The sequence below is a fragment of the Dipodomys spectabilis genome, unplaced genomic scaffold (assembly GCF_019054845.1).
Source record: "Dipodomys spectabilis isolate Male_0828 unplaced genomic scaffold, ASM1905484v1 ptg000615l, whole genome shotgun sequence".
NCBI lineage: Eukaryota > Metazoa > Chordata > Mammalia > Rodentia > Heteromyidae > Dipodomys > Dipodomys spectabilis.
In genome coordinates, this window is record NW_024871292.1 from 87,501 (window position 1) to 110,814 (window position 23,314).

Genomic DNA, 23,314 nt, shown 5'->3' on the forward strand with positions numbered 1-23,314 from the left:
AGCCTGTGGACCGAGTCGCCCCCGTGCTGTGTCTTGCCCCCCCCCCCAGCGTCTGCAGAAGATGCCCAGAGTGGTTGGAAACGAGGAAAAGAGGCTCTCGGTCGGGTCGGGACACAGGCGGCTGCTGCTTTATTCTCTCTCCCTTGTCGGGCGTTTACAACGTCTCCCACGACAAAGAAGCAGCGTCTCAATACTGGGGATGGGGGGGGGGGGGGAGGGGGGAATGACGGGGGGCGGGGCGGGGACAAGGGGGAGTGGGCGGGGACGAGGGGGAGTGGGCGGGGACGAGGGGGAGTGGGCGGGGACGAGGGGGAGTGGGCGGGGACGAGGGGAATGGGCGGGGACGAGGGGGAGTGGGCGGGGACGAGGGGGAGTGGGCGGGGACGAGGGGGAGTGGGCGGGGATGAGGGGGAGTGGGCGGGGCGGGGAGGGGGAATGGGCGGGGCGGGGAGGGGGAATGGGCGGGGCGGGGAGGGGGAATGGGCGGGGCGGGGGGAATGGGCGGGGCGGGGAGGGGGAATGGGCGGGGCGGGGAGGGGGAATGGGCGGGGCGGGGGAGTGGGCGGGGCGGGGAGGGGAGGGGGAATGGGCGGGGCGGGGAGGGGGAGTGGGCGGGGCGGGGAGGGGGAGTGGGCGGGGCGGGGAGGGGGAGTGGGCGGGGCGGGGAATGGGCGGGGCGGGGCGGGGGAATGGGCGGGGCGGGGCGGGGAGGGCAGGACGGGCGGGCGGGCGGCCCCGGCGGTCCCTTCATTCATTCGTTCCAGTCCTTCTTGATGGCCAGGCTCCACTCCCAGGTGAGGTGGTCCTGCCGGTCGTCGTCGGTGAAGAAGGACTTGTTGTGGTAGGTGCCCCGCGCCAGCATGCCCTTGGGCGCCTCCTCCGGTGGGGTCAGGAACTCGTACTCCTCCAGCCGCGGCCCGTAGCTGCCCACCATGAACGTGGCTTTGTCCACTGGGGGGGGGGGAATCCATGAGGGCCAGGCCGGGGGGGGGGGGGTCAAGGGTCGAACAGGGAGGAGGAGAGCCAGGTGCTGGTGGCTCCCGCCTGTCATCCCAGCCACTCAGGAGGCTGAGATCTGAGGATCATGGCTCAAAGCCAGCCCGGGCAGGAAAGCCCGTGAGACTCTGCTCTCCCATGACCCACCAGAAAACCAGAAGTGGCGCTGTGGCTCAAGTGGTAGAGCGCCAGCCTTGAGTGAAAGAGCTCAGGGACAGCGCCCAGGCCCCGAGTTCAAGCCCCGGGACCTGCACACGTGCGTGCACACACACACACACACACGCTGGGGTGGGGCGATAATGCCTTCCTGTACCTTTCATGCCGGTGCGGTAGGTGTGCTGGACGTACTTCAGGCCCGACACGATGTCCTTGTTCACCTGTAAGCAGAGGGGACGCGGGCGTGTCAGATCAGAGTGAGTGCTTCCTCCTCTGCATGCGTGCACACACACACACACGCACACACACACACACGCACGCATGGGCTCATCCCACAGACCCTGCCTGGCTCCTGCGTCCCTGCAGAGGGGGGCACGGATGGTTCAATCCCAGAGGCAGGACGCCTCTGATCTCATGGCTGCCTGCTCTGCTCAGCTCTGATCGCCTTGCTCCTGGGGCTTCTACTGTGGAGGGCGGGGAGTGCTGGGGTTCGTGGGAGGGGGCAGCTCCCCTTTGAGGGGCTGGGCAGGTGGCTCAGTGGTAAGAGCGCTCACCTCACATGCATGAGGCCCTGGGTTCAATTCCTCAGCACCACATAAGCAGAAAAAGCTGGAAGTGGAGCTGTGGCTCAAGTGGTAGAGCGCTAGCCTTGAACTGAAGAGCTGAGGGACAGTGCCCAGGCCCAGAGTTCAAGCCCCAAGACAGACAGACAGACAGACAGACAGACAGAAAGAAAGAAAGAAAGAAAGAAAGAGGGAGGGAGGGAGGGAAGGAGGGAAGGAAGAGAGGGAAGGGAGGAACAAACTCCCTATGTACAACTAAGGTAATCAAAAATACATACATATATAAAATTTTAAAAATCAAAACGATAGTATAAGAAGAAGAAAAAAACAAGCTCCACCCCTCCAGCATCCCAACACCATCTGCGTCTTCCCCGCCCTCCTCCTCCCCCCTCCGCGGCCCTCACCCGGCCCCCACCCTGACACTGTTTTCTGGAAAAGCTTATGCAAACCCCAACGGAAACTAGGATGGAAATAGATGGAAACCTCTCGATCCTTCTAGAAAGAAAACATCGCCACCAAAGTGACCCCCGGAGCCCGGGAAAAACCACCGGTGTGGAGGAGCGGGGTGTGGGACCGGCACGTGGGAGGCCAGGCCGGGGAAATGTCCCGCCGACTCCTTGCACGCTGGCCGTGACCCGCGTGTGTCAGGGCTCTGTGGTGTGTCACACCCACCCGTGGCCGGAAACATCTCGCTCCTTTGCCCAAGACTTTCAAAGAATCCCATGGAAGGTAAACACAGAGTAAAACACAGCCCGGCCCGGCCACCGGCCTGTTCCGCCGTGACTCACGGGCCCGGAGTCCCCGGCCCGCTCCCACGCGGCTCCCGACCACACAGCCAAACTAAAGGGGACGTCGAGTCACGGCCGGAGGACTGGGCGAGGCGGAGAAATGAGACAGCTTTGGGTAACTGTGCCCGATGGCCACGACGCAGTGCTGAAACCCATCTGCTGCTTAGTTCTTCTGTCTCACTGGTGATGGGGGGTGGGGGGGCAGGCCAGGGAAGGTTCTAGGCTGTCACTTGGGATAAAAAGCAAGCAAAATCAGGCAGCACAGATTTGGCTTCATGGCAGGAACTGGGACCAAAATGAAGCCCAGGGGCCGGGGAGGTGGCTCGGTGGTGGAGTGCTCGCCTAGCATGCATCAAGTCCCGGGTTCGAGTCCTCAGCACCACAGACACAGAAAAAGCTGGAAGTGGCGCCGTGGCTCAAGTGGTAGAGCGCCAGCCTGGAGCAAAAGAAGCTCAGGGACAGCGCCCAGGCCCTGAGTTCAAACCCCAGGAAAGAAACAAAGAATAGGAGTGGGCTGGGGATGTGGCTCAGGGGGTAAGAGCCCCAGCCCGGCTACCCCGAGGCCTGAACTCCAGCCCAGGACTATCTCATGGAGACCTGGGAATGGCAGCCATGAGGAGCACCACGTCTCCACGGCCCGCAGCCTGGAGCACGGTCCAGGGAAGATTCGTTTAGTGGAGGGACAGGCTCCAGGAGAGGTTTGCATGGCTTTTCTGGAAGGATCTAGATGCTGCTAAGCATGGGGGCCCAGGGGGAGCTGAGCTGTATTGTAGGTCTGCAGGCTCCTGCAGACTGGTGACCCCCCTTCTACGACGTGATTCGGACCCCAGGTACCCAAACTTTGCAGTCTGCAGAAACTCCTTTTGCATCTTATTGACATCAGAATTTGCCTGCCAGGTCTCACCTAGTTAGATTTCCTTCCTTTCCTCCCTCCCTTCCTTCCTCTCTCTCTTTCTTTTGTCAGTCTTAGGTCTTGAACTCGGGGCCTGGGCGCTGTCCCTGAGCTCTTTTGCTCAAGGCTGGTGCTCTACCCCTTGAGCCACAGCGCCACTTCCGGGTTTCTGGTGGTTCACTGGAGATCAGAGTCTCACAGACTCTCCTGCCTGGGCTGGCTTTGAACCGAGATCCTCAGATCTCAGCCTCCTGAGCAGCTGGGATGACAGGCGGGAGCCACTGGTGCCCTGCTTAGATTCACTTTCTAATGGGTGACATTGGCCAAGATACACTGCATTTGTAAACCGTAACTACTCAAAGAGTTTATATATAGATATAGAGAGTGTACATAGAGATAATGTGTATATACATGTATACATATAGATGGGGGGAGATTCACGTTCTGGAAGGACCACACAGCACACAGGCCGAGGGCCTCGGTGGGCGTTCAGCGCACGCTGCGCAGCGTAGGTGTGCGCACCGGCCTTGCCGCGCCAGGCCAGGTGTTCTAGTAATAGACAAGTGTGACAGGAAGCCCAGGGAGGGGCCGCTCAGGGCGGGAGGGAGGAGGGAGGATGGGCAGGGCCGGCTTCCGTCTGTGTGTGTGTGTGTGTGTGTGTGCAGAGAATGTCGGTGGGTCGTGAGTCACTTCCTGCTCTGGCAGGGGAGGGCGGGTGTGCCAGTGCAGGCTCGCGCTGCGACCTGGGGCTCAGAGACTGGAAGGCGGCGCCCGGGGGGGGGGGGGGGCGGGGGAAGCTGCCAAGGCAAACATGGCTCCCGCCTCCCACTTGTGGGATCTCAGGGCCAGGGTCGGCTCCCGGGCCCAGGCCCTGCTCCTCTCTCTCTCTCTCTTTAAACCCTGAATTCTTATTTATTTCTTTGTATTACCTTTAAGTAGCTGTAGAGAGGGGTTTCAACACAACGCAACGATTTATAAGTACAAGAGCATCTTGATCCACACCCCCCAAATCCTCCCCTCAAGTGAGCGGCCGACACAGAATATCACCAGTGCACTCACTCCATTCGTCTACACCCCCTAGGCCTGTTTATCATTTATCGGGGTATTTCTTTTATATATGATAATTATATGTAATGTATAACATATTTCTATTAGTACACACCACATAGTCCATTAATTATATATGACATAATTATATTTTATATATTATGTTGTATAAATAATAAAGCTATATTGTAAAACACACTATAACATAGACTATTCTATATAACATATAGAATATATGTTATGCAAAGTATAATATATAATACGTTATGGATTATGCAATATAAAGTACAATACATAATTAAATATATAATATATAATGCATATTATATATTTTGTAAATTATATCTTATATAATACAAAATTATATAATGTATTATACAATACATATATTATATAATTATACAGTATATAATACATTGTGTACATAACACATAATGTATTATAAAATAATATACTGTACATTACATATATTGTACATTATATAATCATGTATATTACAGATATAAGTATGCATAATAAATATATTATAAATATGTTATATATAATAGTTATTACTATGTAGTTGTACAAAGGGGCAATTTACTTCTTAGTTGTTTTCCTTGAGCCACTGCTGTACGGCTTGAATTGCAAACCGCCGGTTATTTAGCAACAACCGTTTTCCCCAGATGTGCCTCAAATTGAGCAATTAAGAGCTGAAGTTCACCTGGTCTGTTTTCTTCCTTTTCCTTCCTTCCCTCCTTCCCTCCCTCCCTCCTTCTCTTCCTCCCTCCTTGTCCTTCTTTCCTTCCTTCCTTCCTTCTTCCTTCCTTCTTCCTTCCTTCCTTCCCTCCCTCCCTCCTTCCCTTCCTCCCTCCTTGTCCTTCCTTCCTTCCATCCTTCTTCCTTCCTTCCTTCCTTCCTTCTTCCCTCCTTCCCTCCCTCCCTCCTTCTCTTCCTCCCTCCTTGTCCTTCTTTCTTTCCTTCCTTCCTTCCTTCTTCCTTCCTTCTTCCTTCTTCCTTCCTTCCTCCCTCTGCCCCTCCCTCTCTTCCCTTCCTCCCTCCCTCTCTCCCTCCCTCCCTCCCTCCCTCCTTCCCTTTCTGTTTCCTATCAGGTGGTTCCCCTCCTCCCCTGTTCCTCTCTTCCATCTATCTCCCTCCACTAAGGGGCGGAGCAGGCGGGAGGCGGCATCTCCCTGTGCTTCCGTGTGTTGTTCAGGGAATGTCACACGTGCGCAGGGGTAGCGGAGGCGGGGTGGGGGGGTGGGGGGGGGCGGGGACGGGGGCCGGGCCCCCCGTGGCCTGGCTGGCTGCTGGCGGATCTGTGGGTGACACCAGCATGGGGCTCACGGGGCCGGGGTGGGAATGTGAGAGTGAGAACTGAGCCCCAGTTCTGACGGGGGGGGGGGGTCGGATGGGAAACTTGGGGGACGCGGGGAGACACTCACTCTGAAGCTGATCTTCACCCGGTACTCGATGCCCTCCTTCATCACGAACACCTGCTTCTTCAGCTCCTGCAGGTCTCCTGTGGGGAGGAGCGAGGTGCCGTCAGCTCCCGGAAGCTTCCAGAAGGAGAGGAAGGACGGCCTGGGGCCAGGCCCCTCAAGAGTGTGTGAGGTCAGTACACGCACACACATGTAGAACACGCACACGCACACACACACGCACACCTCCCAGCCCCACAGCACTCCTGCCACGCTGAGATCCTACCGCACACTCACAAGACACGCAGGCCAGAGTCTGCCCACGGCGTGAAAAACACCCGACCCTCATAGCGAGTCACCAATAACGGTGACTAAAAAATTAGCCTTCATCAACCCCCCAGTGTGGGCTGGACAAGATCAAGAAGAGTGAGGGCCGGGTTGGGACGGGGGGGTGGGGGGGGTGGGGGAGGGCAGGTGTGGGGAGGGGAGGAGGGGGGAGGACGAGGGGCGGGGATCAAGATGCACTTTGTCCAGTGGCAGCTCCTTTGGACAACTACTTAAAGACAATCGTAACCGTAATCGCCGCCGCCATCATCACAGAATCGTCCGTGTTACGCTTCTATCCTGTCTGTTGGAAATCTGCGCGCACACGGCAAGAATCTCAAAGGCCAGAAGGAAACACGAGCCAGGCATCCGGCAGGGATGGGCGGGCGCGTGAGGTTTTCCAGCGCTGAACTGTTTCCCCTCCTTTGCATCATCTCAGTGAATCCTCCTTTGGAATCTGGGGTCCTGGGTTCGAGCCTGGACCTTGGCTCTGGGCAGGTGAGCCGAGCCTCAAGCCCCGATACTCATGTCCGTACCTACTCCTGTATGGCATGAATGCTCCAGTGCACACGTGTGCGCTGTGTGTGTGCGCATGTGTGAGCGTGTGCGCGCGTGTGCGTGTGTGCGCGCTTGTGTGTGTGAGCGTGTGCGCGCGAGTGCGTGTGTGTGTGCTTGTGTGTGTGTGCGCTTGTGTGTGTGCGCATGTGTGAGCGCGTGCGCGTGTGTGCATGTGTGTGTGCGCTTGTGTGTGTGCGCATGTGTGAGCGTGTGCGCGCGTGTGCGTGTGTGTGCGCTTGTGTGTGAGCGCGTGCGTGTGTGTGTGTGTGCGCGCTTGTGTGTGCGCATGTGTGAGTGTGTGCGCGCGTGTGCGTGTGTGTGTGCGCTTGTGTGTGTGTGCGCATGTGTGAGCGCGTGCGTGCGTGTGCATGTGTGTGTGCGCATGTATGAGCGTGTGCGCACGTGTGCATGTGTGTGCATGCGTGTGTGTGCGCGTGCGTGTGTGTGCATGTATGCGCGTGTGTGTGCGCATGTGTGAGTGTGTGCGTGTGCGTGCGTGTGTGTGCGCGTGTGTGAGAGCGTGCACGCGTGTGCATGTGTGTGTGCGCGCGTGTGTGTGCGCATGTATGAGCGTGTGCGCACGTGTGCATGTGTGTGAGCGCGTGCGCGTGTGTGCGTGTGTGTGCATGTGTGTGCACTTGTGTGTATGTGCGTGCGTGTGCATGTGTGTGCGCTTGTGTGTGTGCGCTTGTGTGTGTGCGCGCGCGTGTGCATGTGTGTGCGCTTGTGTGTGTGTGCGCTTGTGTGTGTGTGAGCGTGTACGCTTGTGTGTGTGCGCTTGTGTGTGTCTGCGCGCGTGTGCATGTGTGTGCGCTTGTGTGTGTGTGCGCGCGTGTGTGTGTGCGCGTGGGCTTGTGTGCGCGCGCGCGTGTGCATGTGTGTGCGCTTGTGTGTGTGCGTGTGCGCTTGTGTGTGCGCTTGTGTGTGTGCGCGCGTGCGCTTGTGTGTGTGCGCGTGTGTGCGTGTGTGTGTGCGCGTGTGCATGTGTGTGCGCATGTGTGCGCGTGTGTGCGCGTGTGCGCGTGTGTGTGCGCGCTTGTGTGTGTGCGCTTGTGCGCGTGTGTGCTTGTGTGTGTGCGCATGTGTGAGCGCATGCGCGCATGTGCGCATGTGTGCGCGTGTGCGCTTGTGTGTGTGTGCGCGTGTGCGCTTGTGTGTGTGCGCGCGTGTGCGCTTGTGTGTGTGCGCGCGTGTGTGCATGTGTGTGCGCTTGTGTGTGTGCGCTTGTGTGTGTGCGCTTGTGTGTGTGCGCGCGTGTGTGCATGTGTGTGCGCTTGTGTGTGTGCGCTTGTGTGTGTGTGCATGTGTGTGCGATGTGTGTGTGCTCTTGTGTGTGTGCGCGTGTGCGCGCGTGTGTGCTTGTGTGTGTGCGCTTGTGTGTGTGCGTGCATGTGTGCGTGTGCGCGTGTGCGCTTGTGTGTGCGCGTGTGCGCGCGTGTGTGCTTGTGTGTGTGCGCTTGTGTGTGTGCGTGCATGTGTGCGTGTGCGCGTGTGCGCTTGTGTGTGCGCGCTTGTGTGTGTGCGCGTGTGTGTGCGCGTGTGCGCGTGTGCGCTTGTGTGTGCGCGCTTGTGTGTGTGCGCGTGTGCGCGTGTGCGCTTGTGTGTGCACGCGTGTGCGCGTGCACGTGTGCGCGTGTGCGCTTGTGTGTGCACGCGTGTGCGCGTGCACGTGTGCGCGTGTGCGCTTGTGTGTGCGCGCGTGTGCGCGTGTGCGCTTGTGTGTGTGCGCTTGTGTGTGTGCGCGCGTGCGCGTGTGCGCGTGTGTGCGTGCGCACGCTCTAACGGTCTCAGCTGAGCAGGGGCGTGGCTCCCGCGGCTCACACGCCCTCCCTCCGCACGGAGGCCCCGGAGCGTTCTCCCTGCCGGCCTCAGGTTCGAGACCGGTGCTTGGCTTCTGCTTTGCCCCCGAGTCTCCTCTTCTCCCCCCCCAAACTTGGCTTTTCCTGCTTTTCCCGCGCGGGCTGGTCTGGGGCGCCTCGGCCCCGGGTCACAGGCGGGGAGAGGGGGTGCTCGGATGTGTGGGGAGGTGTTTGTGGGACCCCCAGGGCCGGGTAAGCTCAGATCATTGGGAGGCTTTTTGGTTTGGTGTTTCTGCTGTTGTTATTTCCCAGCCCTGGGACTTGAACTCTGGGCCTGGGCACCGTCCCTGAGCTCTTCCGCTCAGGGCTGGCGCCACTTCCGGTTTTCTCCCCGCTCAGTGCTCCCCCCCCCCCCCGCGCCCGCGCCCACTCACCCGTGAGGTCCATGGTGATGGGCCCTGGGGCGCTGTCACACACCAGGCTCAGCCGCGTCACCGTCACGTTGGGCACCGTGGGGTCTGCGGGACACAGAGGGTGTGAGGACGGAGAGACACGCATGCCTGGGAGGGTGTGTATGAGTGTGTGCGTGCGTGTGTGCACACACGTGTGCAGGTGTGTGCAAGTGCACGTGTGTACAGGTGCATGTGTGCATGCGTGTGCAGGTGTGTGCGCAGGTGTGTGTGCAGGTGTGTGCAGGTGTGTGCAGGTGCATGTCTGCAGGTGTGTGTGCAGGTGCATGTCTGCAGGTGCATGTGTGCAGGTGCGTGTGTGCAGGTGTGCGTGTGTGTAGGTGTGTGCAGGTGCATGTGTGCAGGTATGCGTGTGTGCAGGTGTATGTGCAGGTGCATGTGTGCAGGTGTGTGCAGGTGTGTGTGCAGGTGTGTGTGTGCAGGTGTGTGCAGGTGTGTGTGTGCAGGTGCATGTGTGCAGGTGCATGTGTGCAGGTGTGCAGGTGCATGTGTGCAGGTGTGCGTGTGTGCAGGTGTGCGTGTGTGCAGGTGTGTGCAGGTGCATGTGTGCAGGTGCGTGTGTGCAGGTGCGTGTGTGCAGGTGTGCACGTGTGCAGGTGCGTGTGTGCAGGTGCATGTGTGTGCATGTGTGCAGGTGCGTGTGCGTGTGCAGGTGTGTGCAGGTGTGCCACGCCTACTCCGGTGGAGTCTGCTTAGCATGGGAAACCTGCTTTCAGACCTGAGAATGGGCTTCACAGAGACCTATCTCTGAGAATGGGACTTCACCGAAGTCTACCTCAGAGAATGGGGCTTCAAAGAGGCCTACCTCCTGGAAACGCTGGCAAGCCCCTGGGAAAGATGTGTTTCTGCTTTTCTTTTCCTCACTATATAAGAGTGCCTATTAATCTTTTACTGTTTCTGCTGCTCATTGTACTTGCTCATGCTCAACGTTCCCTTATTCAAAGCTCTTTCTTAAGAGTGTTGACGACTCCAACATCTGATGAGTGTCTTGAGAATATGACTAACTCACCAGAGTTAAGTGCTACCCTGAAACCCCTCTTATGGAGGCTGGTAGACAAGTCATAAGTAAATATAAAAGTATTGGGGGTTTCACGAAGTCACTCCAGCAGAAGGAATTGTTTGTAAGAGATTTGCAAGAAGCTGTAGGCCGGCTAGAACAGGAAGAATGTATGGCAATTGCTGGGATAACTACTTAGGAGAAAGAACTTCCTGCTACTCTCTTTCATTTACTAAGAGACTTGCTAGATCTAGGCCTCCGTGACCTTACTATTAAAGAAGGAACAGGAAAGATCTTATGGGACAGTTAAGGCCTCTATAGAAATAAGGTAATGGTTAGTTGGTGACAAACGTCGAAACCCATTATATTTCTTAGAGATAAGCCGGAAACAAGTGCCTATCAGGTGACCAACTGGAGACCACCCAAGAAAGAAGCCCTGCAGCAAGGTTGTGTAACCTTCTGCCCTTTCTCATGGAGACTTTTGCTATAAAAGTTTGTTATCCTCTGCATAAATCGCACTCAGCGTCCACTCCTCCTGTGTGTGAGTGTCTGTTTGCCATCTCCCCACCTGTTCCAGTTCCTCCACTAGGTTTCCTCTGTCGTCCCGACAGAGCCGGTCCGCGGCACAGGTGTGTGTGCAGGTGTGTGCAGGTGTGTGTGCAGGTGTGTGTGCAGGTGTGTGTGCAGGTGTGTGTGCAGGTGTGTGCAGGTGTGTGTGTGCAGGTGTGTGTGCAGGTGTGTGTGCAGGTGTGTGTGCAGGTGTTTGTACAGGTGTGTGTACAGGTGTGTGTGTACAGGTGTGTGTGCAGGTGTGTGCAGGTGTGTGTGCAGTTGTGTGCAGGTGTGTGTACAGGTGTGTGTGCAGGTGTGTGTGCAGGTGTGTGCAGGTGTGTGTGTGCACGTGTGTGTGCAGGTGTGTGTGCAGTTGTGTGCAGGTGTGTGTACAGGTGTGTGTACAGGTGTGTGTGCAGGTGTGTGCAGGTGTGTGTCCAGGTGTGTGTACAGGTGCGTGTGTGCAGGTGTGTGTGCAGGTGTGTGTGCAGGTGTGTGCACGTGTGTGCAGGTGTGTGTGTGCAGGTGTGTGTGCAGGTGTGTGCAGGTGTGTGTGCAGGTGAGTGTGTGCAGGTGTGTGCAGGTGTGTGTGCAGGTGTGTGTACAGGTGTGTGTGCAGGTGTGTGCAGGTGTGTACAGGTGTGTGCAGGTGTGTGTGTGCAGGTGTGTGCACGTGTGTGCAGGTGTGCGTGTGCGGTTGTGTGTGCAGGAGTGTGTGCAGGTGTGTGTGCACAGGTGTGTGTGTGCAGGTGTGTGTGTGCAGGTGTGTGTGTGCAGGTGTGTGTGCAGGTGTTGTGTACAGGTGTGTGTGCAGGTGTGTGTGTGCAGGTGTGTGTGCAGGTGTGTGCAGGTGTGTGTGCGGGTGTGCACAGATGTGTGTACAGGTGTGTGTACAGGTGTGTGTGTACAGGTGTGTGCAGGTGTGTGTACAGGTGTGTGTGTACAGGTGTGTGTACAGGTGTGTGTGCAGGTGTGTGCAGGTGTGTGCGGGTGTGCACAGATGTGTGTACAGGTGTGTGTACAGGTGTGTGTGTGCAGGTGTGTGCAGGTGTGTGTACAGGTGTGTGTACAGGTGTGTGTACAGGTGTGTGTGCAGGTGTGTGCAGGTGTGTGTGCAGGTGTGTGCAGGTGTGTGTGCAGGTGTGTGTGCAGGTGTGTGCAGGTGTGTGCAGGTGTCCGTGTGCGGGTGTGTGTGTGCAGGAGTGTGTGCAGGTGTGTGTGCAGGTGTGTGTGTACAGGTGTGTGTGTGCAGGTATGTGTAAAGGTGTGTGTGTAAAGGTGTGTGTGTAAAGGTGTGTGCAGGTATGTGTGCAGGTGTGTGTGCAGGTGTGTGTACAGGTGTGTGTGTGCAGGTGTGTGTGCAGGTGTTTGTACAGGTGTGTGTACAGGTGTGTGTGCAGGTGAGTGCAGGTGAGTGTGTGCAGGTGTGTGCAGGTGTGTGTGCAGGTGTGTGCAGGTGTGTGTACAGGTGTGTGTGCAGGTGTGTGTGCAGGTGTGTGCAGGTGTGTTTGTGCACGTGTGTGTGCAGGTGTGTGTGCAGTTGTGTGTACAGGTGTGTGTACAGGTGTGTGTGCAGGTGTGTGTAGGTGTGTGTACAGGTGTGTGCAGGTGTGTGTGTGCAGGTGTGTGTGCAGGTGTGTGCACGTGGTGTGCGTGTGCAGGTGTGTGTGTGCAGGTGTGTGTGTGCAGGTGTGTGTGTGCAGGTGTGTGTGCAGGTGTGTGTGCAGGTGTGTGTGCAGGTGTGTGCAGGTGTGTGTGTGCAGGTGTGTGTGCAGGTGTTTGTACAGGTGTGTGTACAGGTGTGTGTGTACAGGTGTGTGTGCAGGTGTGTGCAGGTGTGTGTGCAGTTGTGTGCAGGTGTGTGTACAGGTGTGTGTGCAGGTGTGTGTACAGGTGTGTGTACAGGTGTGTGTGCAGTTGTGTGCAGGTGTGTGTACAGGTGTGTGTACAGGTGTGTGTGCAGGTGTGTGCAGGTGTGTGTGCAGGTGTGTGTACAGGTGCGTGTGTGCAGGTGTGTGTGCACGTGTGTGCATGTGTGTGCAGGTGAGTGTGTGCAGGTGTGTGTGTGCAGGTGTGTGTGCAGGTGTGTGCACGTGTGTGCAGGTGTGTGTGTGCAGGTGTGTGTGCAGGTGTGTGCAGGTGTGTGTGCAGGTGAGTGTGTGCAGGTGTGTGCAGGTGTGTGTACAGGTGTGTGTACAGGTGTGTGTGCAGGTGTGTGCAGGTGTGTACAGGTGTGTGCAGGTGTGTGTGTGCACGTGTGTGCACGTGTGTGCAGGTGTGCGTGTGCGGTTGTGTGTGCAGGAGTGTGTGCAGGAGTGTGTGCACAGGTGTGTGTGTGCAGGTGTGTGTGTGCAGGTGTGTGTGCAGGTGTTGTGTACAGGTGTGTGTGCAGGTGTGTGCAGGTGTGTGTGCAGGTGTTGTGTGTACAGGTGTGTGCATGTGTGTGTACAGGTGTGTGTGCAGGTGTGTGCAGGTGTGTGTGCAGGTGTGTGTGCAGGTGTGTGTGCGGGTGTGCACAGATGTGTGTACAGGTGTGTGTACAGGTGTGTGTGCAGGTGTGTGCAGGTGTGTGTGCAGGTGTGTGCAGGTGTGTGTGCAGGTGTGTGCAGGTGTGTGCAGGTGTCCGTGTGCGGGTGTGTGTGTGCAGGAGTGTGTGCAGGTGTGTGTGCAGGTGTGTGTGTACAGGTGTGTGTGTGCAGGTGTGTGTAGAGGTGTGTGTAAAGGTGTGTGCAGGTGTGTGTGCAGGTGTGTGCGTGCAGGTGTGTGTACAGGTGTGTGTGTGCAGGTGTGTGTGTGCAGGTGTGTGTACAGGTGTGTGTGTGCAGGTGTGTGTGTGCAGGTGTGTGTACAGGTGTGTGTGCAGGTGTGTGTGTGCAGGTGTGTGTACAGGTGTGTGTAAAGGTGTGTGTAAAGGTGTGTGCAGGTGTGTGTGCAGGTGTGTGTGTGCGGGTGTGTGTGCAGGTGTGTGTGCAGGTGTGTGTGCAGGTGCGTGTGTGCAGGTGTGTGTGTGCAGGTGTGTGTGTACAGGCGTGGGTGTGCAGGCGTGTGCGCAGGTGCCCGCCCTGCCTGCTCCCCCCTCCCGCCGGCCCGCGCCGCGGCTCGCGCGTTATCCCTGCGGTGCCCGGACCCCCCGCCGGCCCGCGCCCGGCTCGCGCGTTATCCCTGCGGTGCCCCGGACCCCCCACCGGCCCGCGCCGGCTCCCACCTGCCAGCACGGGCGCGTCGCCCAGCAGCGTGCGCTTGTACTTGGCCAGGCTCTCGTCGTCCTTGTCCAGCTCCTGCAGCTCCCGCAGCGACCTCTGCGGCGGGGGCTTGTAGTGCAGCCGGCTGTCCAGCTCGTCGTCCGCGTCCGCCGGCGGCGGGCCCGCGTCCTTCTCCGTCATCGCCGTCTGGGGGGGGGGGGTCACCTCCTGGGTCACGGCCGCACCCCGCGGTCGTCAGAGCCCCCCGCCCCTCCCGCCTGCCGTCCCAGCGACTCGGGAGGCTGAGCTGTGAGGACCGCGGTTCAAGGCCAGCCCGGGCAGGAAACTCCGTGAGACTCTGATCGGCCAGGAACCTCAGGAAGCCGGAAGCGGCGCTGCGGCTCAGGGGGTGGAGCGCCCGCCTGGAGCGAAAGAGCTCAGGGACGGCGCCAGGCCCCGAGTTCAAGGCCCAGGCCCGACCAAATAAAAAAGTGGGCTCTGGACGCAGGAGAGGCGTCCGCCCTTCCGGCCCCGGTTGCCAGGTTTGCTCCCGCTCCACACCGCAAAGTCACAGCTTCCATGCCCGGTTCCAGCAGGTTCTGGAGCCCTCTGGAGCCCTCCCCCGGCGCTTGCTCGTCCCGCCGATGGGCTCATCGGGTCTCCGTCCGCAGCTCCTCACCACACGGCGGGGAGCCTTCAAGGAAGAGCGCCTTTCTTTCCCTTTTCAACGCCCAGGCGCTCCGCCTCCTGAGCCACAGCGCCACTGCCGGCTGCTGCTTTTGGTCGTTAGCTGAAGTCTCTAGCGGTGGGGGCGCCTCGGACCCTGATCCTCCAGCCTCAGCCTCCCGAGCAGGCAGGATGACCCCGGCGTGAGCCACCAGGGCCCGGCTGCCGAGTTGCTCCCCATCGTCTTCCCTCCTCCCCTCCTCCGGAGCCCTTCTGCTGGGGGACCCCTCACCCCCCGCTCCCGAGGGTTCGGAACACTCCAAGGCCCTACGTGGTTGGCCCTGGGGTATTATTATTATTGTTGTTGTTATTATTAGTTTGTCTGAGACTGGGATCTAAACTCAATATCTGACTCTTTTTTTTGCGCACCGCCTGGCGCGCTACCGCCTGAGCCACGCTTCCCACCCCCAGTATTATTTTTCACCATTACCTACATTTCTGTGTCTTGGGTTCAAACAGGGGAGGAAAATCTAGAAAAACTACCTGGAGTGTAGTTTATCACTAAAATCCATGGTGAAGGTAACACTTGCATGCATGCACGCACACATGCACACGCACACACGCACACACATAATGCATGCACACACATGCATGTATACACATGCACGCACATGCACACACATACATGCACGCACATGCATACACACATGCACGCACACACATGCATGCACGCACATGCACACACGTGCATGCACACATGCATGCACATACATGCATGCACACATGCACATGCACGCACACACATGCATACACACATGCATACACGCATGCACACACATGCATGCACACACATGCACACACGCGCACACACATGCATGCACACACACACCGCCTCTCCCTTCCTCACAGGAGACAGATGAGGAGTTCAGAGAATGTCCCCTGGCTGGGAACTTCCCACCCCGGGCCGGCAGCAGCTGGGGTGGAGACAGCAGCTAGGGTGTTTGTGCAAGAGAGAGATCTCCCTTCTGGTCTTTTCTCTGCCCCAGGCCCCAACCTCCAGCCGTCCTCAGTGATTATCCGGGTCATGTCCACCGCCCTCCCGCGGCTGCACGGCTTCCTTGGGCGGGCGCTCTACCACTTGAGCCGCAGCGCCGCTTCTGGTTTTCTGGTGGTTCTTTGGAGAGCAGAGTCTCACGGACTTTCCTGCCCCGGGCTGGCCTCGAACCGCGATCCTCCAGCTCTCAGCCTCCCCGGGTGGCTGGGATGGCGGCGTGTGCTGCCTGGCCCAGCTGTGGTTGTGGATTTCAGTGGCACTGTCATCTCCCACAGGGGGAATTTTTAAAAAGACGATGCCTGGAGCCCCGTCCGCAGACTTCACTGGGTCTGAAGACAGCCAGCCCCCCTCCGCAGCCCCAGGGAAACTGGGGGGGGGGCTTGTTGCCTTGGTAACCGTCATCTCAGGCTTTGAGTCAGCAGCCACTCACCCAGGGGCTGGGCCCGAGGGAAAAACAGGGTGACTAAGCCCAGCTCAAGTTCCACAGGGCCCTCTGGGGAAACATGGGCGAACCTTCTGGAAAACAGACCTCAAGGGGCGGGCGCTGCGGGCAGGGGGGGGGGCTGCCCTGCGGAGGCCGCGGCCAGCCTGCTGCAGCGCCTCTCAAAATATCCCTACAGATGACCAGCACCCCAGCCACTCAGGGAGGCTGAGCCCTGGAGGATGGCGGTGTGAGGCCAGCCCCGGCCACTCAGGGAGGCTGCGACCTGGAGGATGGCAGTGTGAGGCCAGCCCCGGCCACTCAGGGAGGCTGAGCCCTGGAGGATGGCAGTGTGAGGCAAGCCCCGGCCACTCAGGGAGGCTGCGACCTGGAGGATGGCAGTGTGAGGCCAGCCCCGGCCACTCAGGGAGGCTGAGCCCTGGAGGATGGTGGTGTGAGGCCAGCCCCGGCCACTGGGGAGGCTGCGACCTGGAGGATGGCGGTGTGAGGCCAGCCCTGGCCACTGGGGAGGCTGAGCCCTGGAGGATGGCGGTGTGAGGCCAGCCCCGGCCACTCAGGGAGGCTGCGACCTGGAGGATGGCGGTGTGAGGCCAGCCCCGGCCACTGGGGAGGCTGCGACCTGGAGGATGGCGGTGTGAGGCCAGCCCTGGCCACTGGGGAGGCTGAGCCCTGGAGGATGGCGGTGTGAGGCCAGCCCTGGCCACTGGGGAGGCTGAGACCTGGAGGATGGCGGTGTGAGGCCAGCCCCGGCCACTGGGGAGGCTGAGACCTGAAGGATGGCGGTGTGAGGCCAGCCCCGGCCAGGAAAGTCCGGGAGACTCTGATCTCCCATGAACCACCAGGAAAAAAACCAGAAGCGGAGTGAGCTGTGGCTCAAGTGGTGGAGCGCCACGCCTGGAGCTGAGGGACGGCGCCGGGCCCACGCGCGTGTCGGGGCCTGGGGCCTCGCGGGATGAAGATCCTCCGTGCACACGCCCGGAGCACAGGCAGCCGTGCACAGGAGGCCGGCCGGGTGCTGGCCCTGACCCGCACCCGGGGCCTGGCCCGCTCCCTCAGGTGCTGGGGGTCTGGAAGGAGGCGCCGTGGCGTCTGCGTCCCTGGCGCGCTGGCCGCCGGGCCGAGCAGCGCAGGCCTGCAGGCCTCGGCCCTGACGGAGTCAGCCCACCAGGGACCCCGGAGCCCCGTCCTGGGGCCTGGATGCTGCCCTTTAGTTGTGTGTTGGTCAGAGTGGGTGCTCTACCACCTGAACCACAGCTCCTCCTGCAGCGGAGGGATGTGTGATTCGCAGGCATCCCGCAGAGGCTGGCTTTGAACCCTGATCCTCAGGCCTCCGCCTCCTTCGGGCGGGGTCGCAGGTGCCCGGCTGTGGCTGCTGACCGCGTGCATGGCTATCCGCTGGCCTGGCCTCTCCTCCCCGCGCTGCGCAGGGCCTTTGCACCTGCCGGGCGGGCCGCCCTCCCCGTCCACAGCCCTGGGGGAACAGAGACCCCGCAGGCACCGCGCTGGGCCGCGGCTTCCACAGGCAGGAAACGCAAACTCGGGCTGAGTCCTTGCTCAGAGCAAGAAGACCCTGGAGAGGGGCGGGGCCGGGGCAAGGGGCGGGGCCGGGGCGAGGGGCGGGGCCGGGTGAGGGCGGGGCCGGGGCGAGGGGCGGTGCCGGGGCGAGGGGCGGGGCTGGGGCGAGGGGCGGGGCCGGGGCAGCTGGGTGAGGGGGGCCAGGGTGAGGGGCGGGGTCGGGGAGAGGGGCAGGGCCGGGGCCGGGCTGAGGGGCGGGGCCGGGGCAGCCAGGTGAGGGGCGGGGCCGGGGAGAGGGGCGGGGCTGGGCTGAGGGGCGGGGCCGGGGTGAGGGGCGGGGCCGGGGAGAGGGGCGGGGCCGGGCAGCCGGGCGAGGGGCGGAGCGGCCGAGTGAGGGGCAGGGCCAGGACAGGGGCTGCCCCACGAGGGGCGTGGCTGCCTAGCGAGGAGTGTGGTCAGGGCGAGGAGTGCTATGGGCAGGCGAGGGGTGGGGCTGCCTGGCGGGGGCGGGGCCAGGGCGGGCTGCCTGGTGGGGGGCGGGGCCGCCGGGCAGGGCGGGGCCGGAGCTGTCTGACAGGGGCGGGGCTGCCTGGTGTGGGCTGGGGCGGGGCTGCCTGGCGGGTCGGGGCCGGGGCGGGGCTACCTGCCGGGGGCGGGGCTGCCTGGCAGGGCGGGGCCAGGGGCGGGGCCGCCGGGCGGGGCGGGGCCGGGGCCGCCTGACGGGGGCGGGGGCAGGGGAGGGGCCGCCGGGCGGGGCCGCCTGACGGGGGCGGGGGCAGGGGAGGGGCCGCCGGGGGGGGGGCCACCTGATGGGGGCGGGGCCAGGGGCGGGGCCGCCGGGGGGCCGCCTGATGGGGGCGGGGCCAGGGGCGGGGCCGCCTGGCGGGGCGGGGCCGGGGCGGGGCTTCCGGGCTGCCCAGCCTTCCTGGCACTCTAACTCCCGCCCCGTTGCCTCTTGGCGGGAGCTCGGTGCTGCGTTATGGCTGGGGCGCTGCCGACCTCTCTGGGCCCCATGGCGGGCCCTGCCTGAGAGCTCGTGCTCTCAGAACTGAGGATGGGGGGATGGAACATTCTGGGCCGGGTGGCTCCTCCCTGTCTCCTGCTCGCTGGAGGGTGATGGGGCGGTCCTCCACGCAGGGCAGGACGAGCCTGTGAACCCGAGCCTGCGGCCCCGCCCGGCTCCAGCATCGCGCTTCGGGCTCTCCGCCACACCTCCCGCTCCCCACCCGCGCTTCGGCTCTATCACCGCACTTCCGGCGCCCCGCCCCGCCACCCGGAAGGCCACCGGGACAGACGGTCACTCGCCTCCACCAAGCCGGCCTCCCAGCCCGCCACACCACGGCCCCGCAGCTCGGCGTGGGGCGCGGCCTCCACTCACGTATTTGCCCGTGGATCACGCGTGGAACCCGGCGCGGATCCGCATGCGCACTGTGCACGGAGCGCGCTGACCCGCGTGCGCACTGTGCGCCCGGCCTCGTGGATCCGCATGCGCACTGTGCACGGAGCGCGCTGACCCGCGTGCGCACTGTGCGCCCGGCCTCGCGGATCTGCATGCGCACTGTGCACGGAGCTCGCGGACCCGCATGCGCACTGTGCACGGAGCGCGCGGACCCGCATGCGCACTGTGCACGGAGCGCGCGGATCCGCGTGCGCCCTGTGCACGGAGCGCGCTGACCCGCGTGCGCACTGTGCACGGAGCGCGCTGACCCGCGTGCGCACTGTGAGCCCGGCCTCGCGGACCTGCGTGCGCACTGTGCACGGAGCGCGCTGACCCCCATGCGCACTGTGCACGGAGCTCCTTCACCCGCATGCGCACTGTGCACGGAGCGCGCTGACCCGCATGCGCACTGTGCACGGAGCTCCCTCACCCGCATGCGCACTGTGCGCCCGGCCTCGCTGACTCGCATGCGCACTGTGCGCCCGGCCTCGCTGACTCGCATGCGCACTGTGCGCCCGGCCTCGCTGACTCGCATGCGCACTGTGCGCCCGGCCTTGCTGACCGCATGCGCACTGTGCCCGGCCTCGCTGACTCGCATGCGCACTGCAAAGGCTGCGGACCGGTCGGCCCTGCGGAGCCGGCTGCGCCCCAAGCTCTCCTGGACCCGCCGTGTCACCCCGAAACCACCACGACCGCGCATCCACCGTGACCCCACGTCCACCGTGACCCCGCGTCCACCACGACCCCGCGCCCACCGCCGCCCCGCGCCCACCGTGACCCCGCGTCCACCACGACCCCGCGCCCACCGTGACCCCACGCCCACCACCACCCCACGCCCACCGTGACCCCACGCCCACCACCACCCCACGCCCACCACCACCCCACGCCCACCACCACCCCACGCCCACCGTGGCCCCACGCCCACCACCACCCCACGCCCACCGTGACCCCACGCCCACCACCACCCCACGCCCACCGTGACCCCACGCCCACCACCACCCCACGCCCACCACCACCCCACGCCCACCACCACCCCACGCCCACCGTGGCCCCACGCCCACCACCACCCCACGCCCACCGTGGCCCCACGCCCACCACCACCCCACGCCCACCGTGGCCCCACGCCCACCACCACCCCACGCCCACCACCACCCCACGCCCACCACCACCCCACGCCCACCACCACCCCACGCCCACCACCACCCCACGCCCACCGTGGCCCCACGCCCACCACCACCCCACGCCCACCGTGGCCCCACGCCCACCACCACCCCACGCCCACCGTGGCCCCACGCCCACCACCACCCCGCGCCCACCATGACCCCACGCCCACCACCACCCCACGCCCACCACCACCCCACGCCCACCGTGACCCCACGCCCACCACCACCCCGCGCCCACCGTGGCCCCACGCCCACCACCACCCCACGCCCACCGTGGCCCCACGCCCACCACCACCCCACGCCCACCGTGACCCCACGCCCACCACCACCCCACGCCCACCGTGGCCCCACGCCCACCACCACCCCACGCCCACCGTGACCCCACGCCCACCACCACCCCACGCCCACCACCACCCCACGCCCACCACCACCCCACGCCCACCGTGGCCCCACGCCCACCACCACCCCACGCCCACCGTGACCCCACGCCCACCACCACCCCACGCCCACCGTGACCCCACGCCCACCACCACCCCACGCCCACCACCACCCCACGCCCACCACCACCCCACGCCCACCGTGGCCCCACGCCCACCACCACCCCACGCCCACCGTGGCCCCACGCCCACCACCACCCCGCGCCCACCATGACCCCACGCCCACCACCACCCCACGCCCACCACCACCCCACGCCCACCACCACCCCACGCCCACCGTGACCCCACGCCCACCACCACCCCACGCCCACCGTGACCCCACGCCCACCACCACCCCACGCCCACCGTGGCCCCACGCCCACCACCACCCCACGCCCACCGTGGCCCCACGCCCACCGCCCCCCCCGCGCCCACCGCCCCGCGCCCACCGCCCCGCGCCCACCGCCCCCCCGCGCCCACCGCCACCACGCGCCCACCACCCCCCCGCACCCACCGCCACCACGCGCCCACCACCCCCCCGCACCCACCGCCACCACGCGCCCACCACCACCCCACGTCCACCGTGGCCCCAGCCCACAGGTGCAGCGCGTGCTGGCTGGGCGCCTCTCTGCCAGGGAGGCCCGGGCGCCGGCGCTCACGCCTGCCGTCCCAGCTGCTCAGGAGGCTGAGCTCTGAGGATCGCGGTTCAAGGCCAGCCCGGACAGGAAAGTCCTGGAGACTCTGATCTCCCGTGAACCACCAGAAAACCGGACGTGGCGCTGCGGCTCAAGTGGTAGAGCGCCAGCCTTGAGTGAAAGAGCTCAGGGACGGCGCCCAGGCCCTGAGTTCAAGCCCCACAACCCCAAAACAACCACCACCTCAACAGCAGTAACTCAGAAGAGGAGAGAGCGCGGGGGTGGCTTTCAGACCTGGCCAAGGTGAAGACCTCGCTGCACCCACCGAAGAGTTTTCTAGAACCTGTCTTCTCCATAGAGGGCCTTGGCTCTCTCCCTGTTTGCTCTTAGCTTTCTCTGAGGCAGAGGGTTGTTAATATTATTGTTATTGTTGCCGTTATTGTTATTGATAGTATTATTACTATTATTTTGGCAAAACTGAACAGCTATTATGTTTTCCTTTTGCCACCCTGCCGTGGGAATTCGATGCTGATAGAAACGGTGTGTCACCCACGCCCAAATGTAACAGGGTATCTGCCCTGTCCGTCTGTCCTGCCTTGGGCAAGGCCATGCTGGGAAATGGTTTAGTGTTTTGACAGCTCTGAACCATTTAATCTCTCTCTCTCTCTCTCTGACCCCCCTCTCTAAGCAGTCTGCTTCAAAACAGGAAACCACACCTCTGCCTGCCAGCACCCATTGCCACAGGCAGAAGCCTTCTGCAATCATGGAGGTCTCGAGGCTCCCCGTGCCTCAGTTTGACCAAATGGGAGCTCCAACCCTGCAGGAAAGCCCACCAGGCCCAACATCAGCAGGCCTCCTCTCCCTCCCTCCCTCCTTCCCTCCCTCCCTCTCTCTCCCTCTCTCTCTCTCACACACACACACATTCACACACATTCACACACATTCACACACATTCACACACACAGAGGACCGAGTCACAACACTTCTCCCACCCCACCCCAACCCCAGCCATCTCCCCAACACCCAGATCAACGCGACCATTCTATGCCCCAACTTCCCCTTCCCCGCACAAGCATTCTAGCACTTTCTTTAGCCCTGGATCCTAAGGTCTGGCTGACCCAGGAATTGCTCCTCCAGCCCCGCGGGCGGTGGTCATAGCCTAGGGTCAATTTTCCTTCTTTTTTTTACCGACAGTCTGTCTCCCTTCCCCGGCCCCCCCGGCCCACCGGGTCCCCCACGATTTCAACTCACATTTGCTGTGCTGCTGCTCCTCAGTCTGCACCCGGTCTGTGGGCTCCCACGTCTCAGATCTGGCCGTTGGAACAGGAAGGAAGTGAGGGGTAAAAAAAAAAAATGTCTTCAAGCCTGTGGAAGAGGAAGCTTGCAGGGCGATCTGCAATCTGGTTCCCGCTCGCTGGAGGCCTATCTGGGCTTCCATCCTCCCCGGCTGCGGTCCTGCCTGCGGGGGGCCCGGTGGCCGTGGACACAGGGTTTGCGTGTCCAGGTGGCCGAGGGAAGGGACCTCGCGCCCGGTGGCTGCCGTACGGGACCAGGCGCTGTGTCTAAAATCACCAGCTTGCCAGGGAGCTCTGGACACATCCAGGTCCAACTCCACCGGTCACTTCCGTGTCTAGGGGGTCTCACGGCCGGCTCGGTGCTGAGTTCGAACCCATGCCCTGAGGATACGTGGTTGGAGTCGAATGGGTGATTGTTTCAAGAAGTGACTTCATCCACCCACTGTCACTATTGTTTTCTAAATTTTTTAGGGTGATGATAAATAAAGGCGACAGGCAGAGGAGTGACAGTGACATCAGTCGGGTCACGAGCGCATTTCTCTGTGGACCCTGTCCCCCCGTCCCTCGCTCTCCCCCCCAGTGTTTCCCTCCCGTCCCCATCCACGAGTGGTAGAGTTCATTCTCCACCTGGTGTCCCGTGAGGACCCCGGCTGCCTTGGTTTCCCCCTCTGTCCCCTCATTTCTGTGTCCCCCTCACCCTCCCAGAGACAGAGAAACCCACCCACGAGACAAAGAGGAAAGAAAACATAGAAGAAAACATAGACAACATAGAAGAAAAAAGCCCTCTATTCCCATGGATGGGAGTCCATTTGGAGCAGCGTTCATTATTTTATACCATCCGAGGTGGAGAGGCCGGGCGCCTTTGTGTTCTTCTCCTAACAATATCGCTGTGGGGTTTTCCCCCCATTTTTCGTGGTGTGTGTGTGTGTGTGTGTGTGTGTGTGTGTTACTATTTTCCTTTCAGCT

The 23,314-nt window shown here is 61.8% G+C and overlaps 1 protein-coding gene across 2 annotated transcripts in view; it reads right to left on the reverse strand.

Moving 5' to 3' along the window:
• Arhgdib (Rho GDP dissociation inhibitor beta) overlaps positions 1 to 23,202 on the reverse strand; it is a 37,341-nt gene extending 14,139 nt beyond the window's left edge. Inside the window, exons 1-7 of one of the 2 annotated variants that reach the window (XM_042671380.1) lie at positions 23,184 to 23,202; positions 22,305 to 22,363; positions 13,748 to 13,931; positions 8,958 to 9,041; positions 5,867 to 5,943; positions 1,310 to 1,373; positions 681 to 951 (exon numbers count right to left, since the gene is read on the reverse strand). In XM_042671380.1, the coding sequence (XP_042527314.1) occupies positions 752 to 951; positions 1,310 to 1,373; positions 5,867 to 5,943; positions 8,958 to 9,041; positions 13,748 to 13,925 (603 nt within the window). In that variant the 5' untranslated portion in view covers positions 13,926 to 13,931; positions 22,305 to 22,363; positions 23,184 to 23,202 and the 3' untranslated portion in view covers positions 681 to 751. Of the gene's footprint in view, positions 1 to 680; positions 952 to 1,309; positions 1,374 to 5,866; positions 5,944 to 8,957; positions 9,042 to 13,747; positions 13,932 to 22,304; positions 22,399 to 23,183 lie in introns of those variants that run through there. The other variant, XM_042671381.1, reaches the window with a different exon arrangement.
• Positions 23,203 to 23,314: the final 112 nt, after the last annotated feature.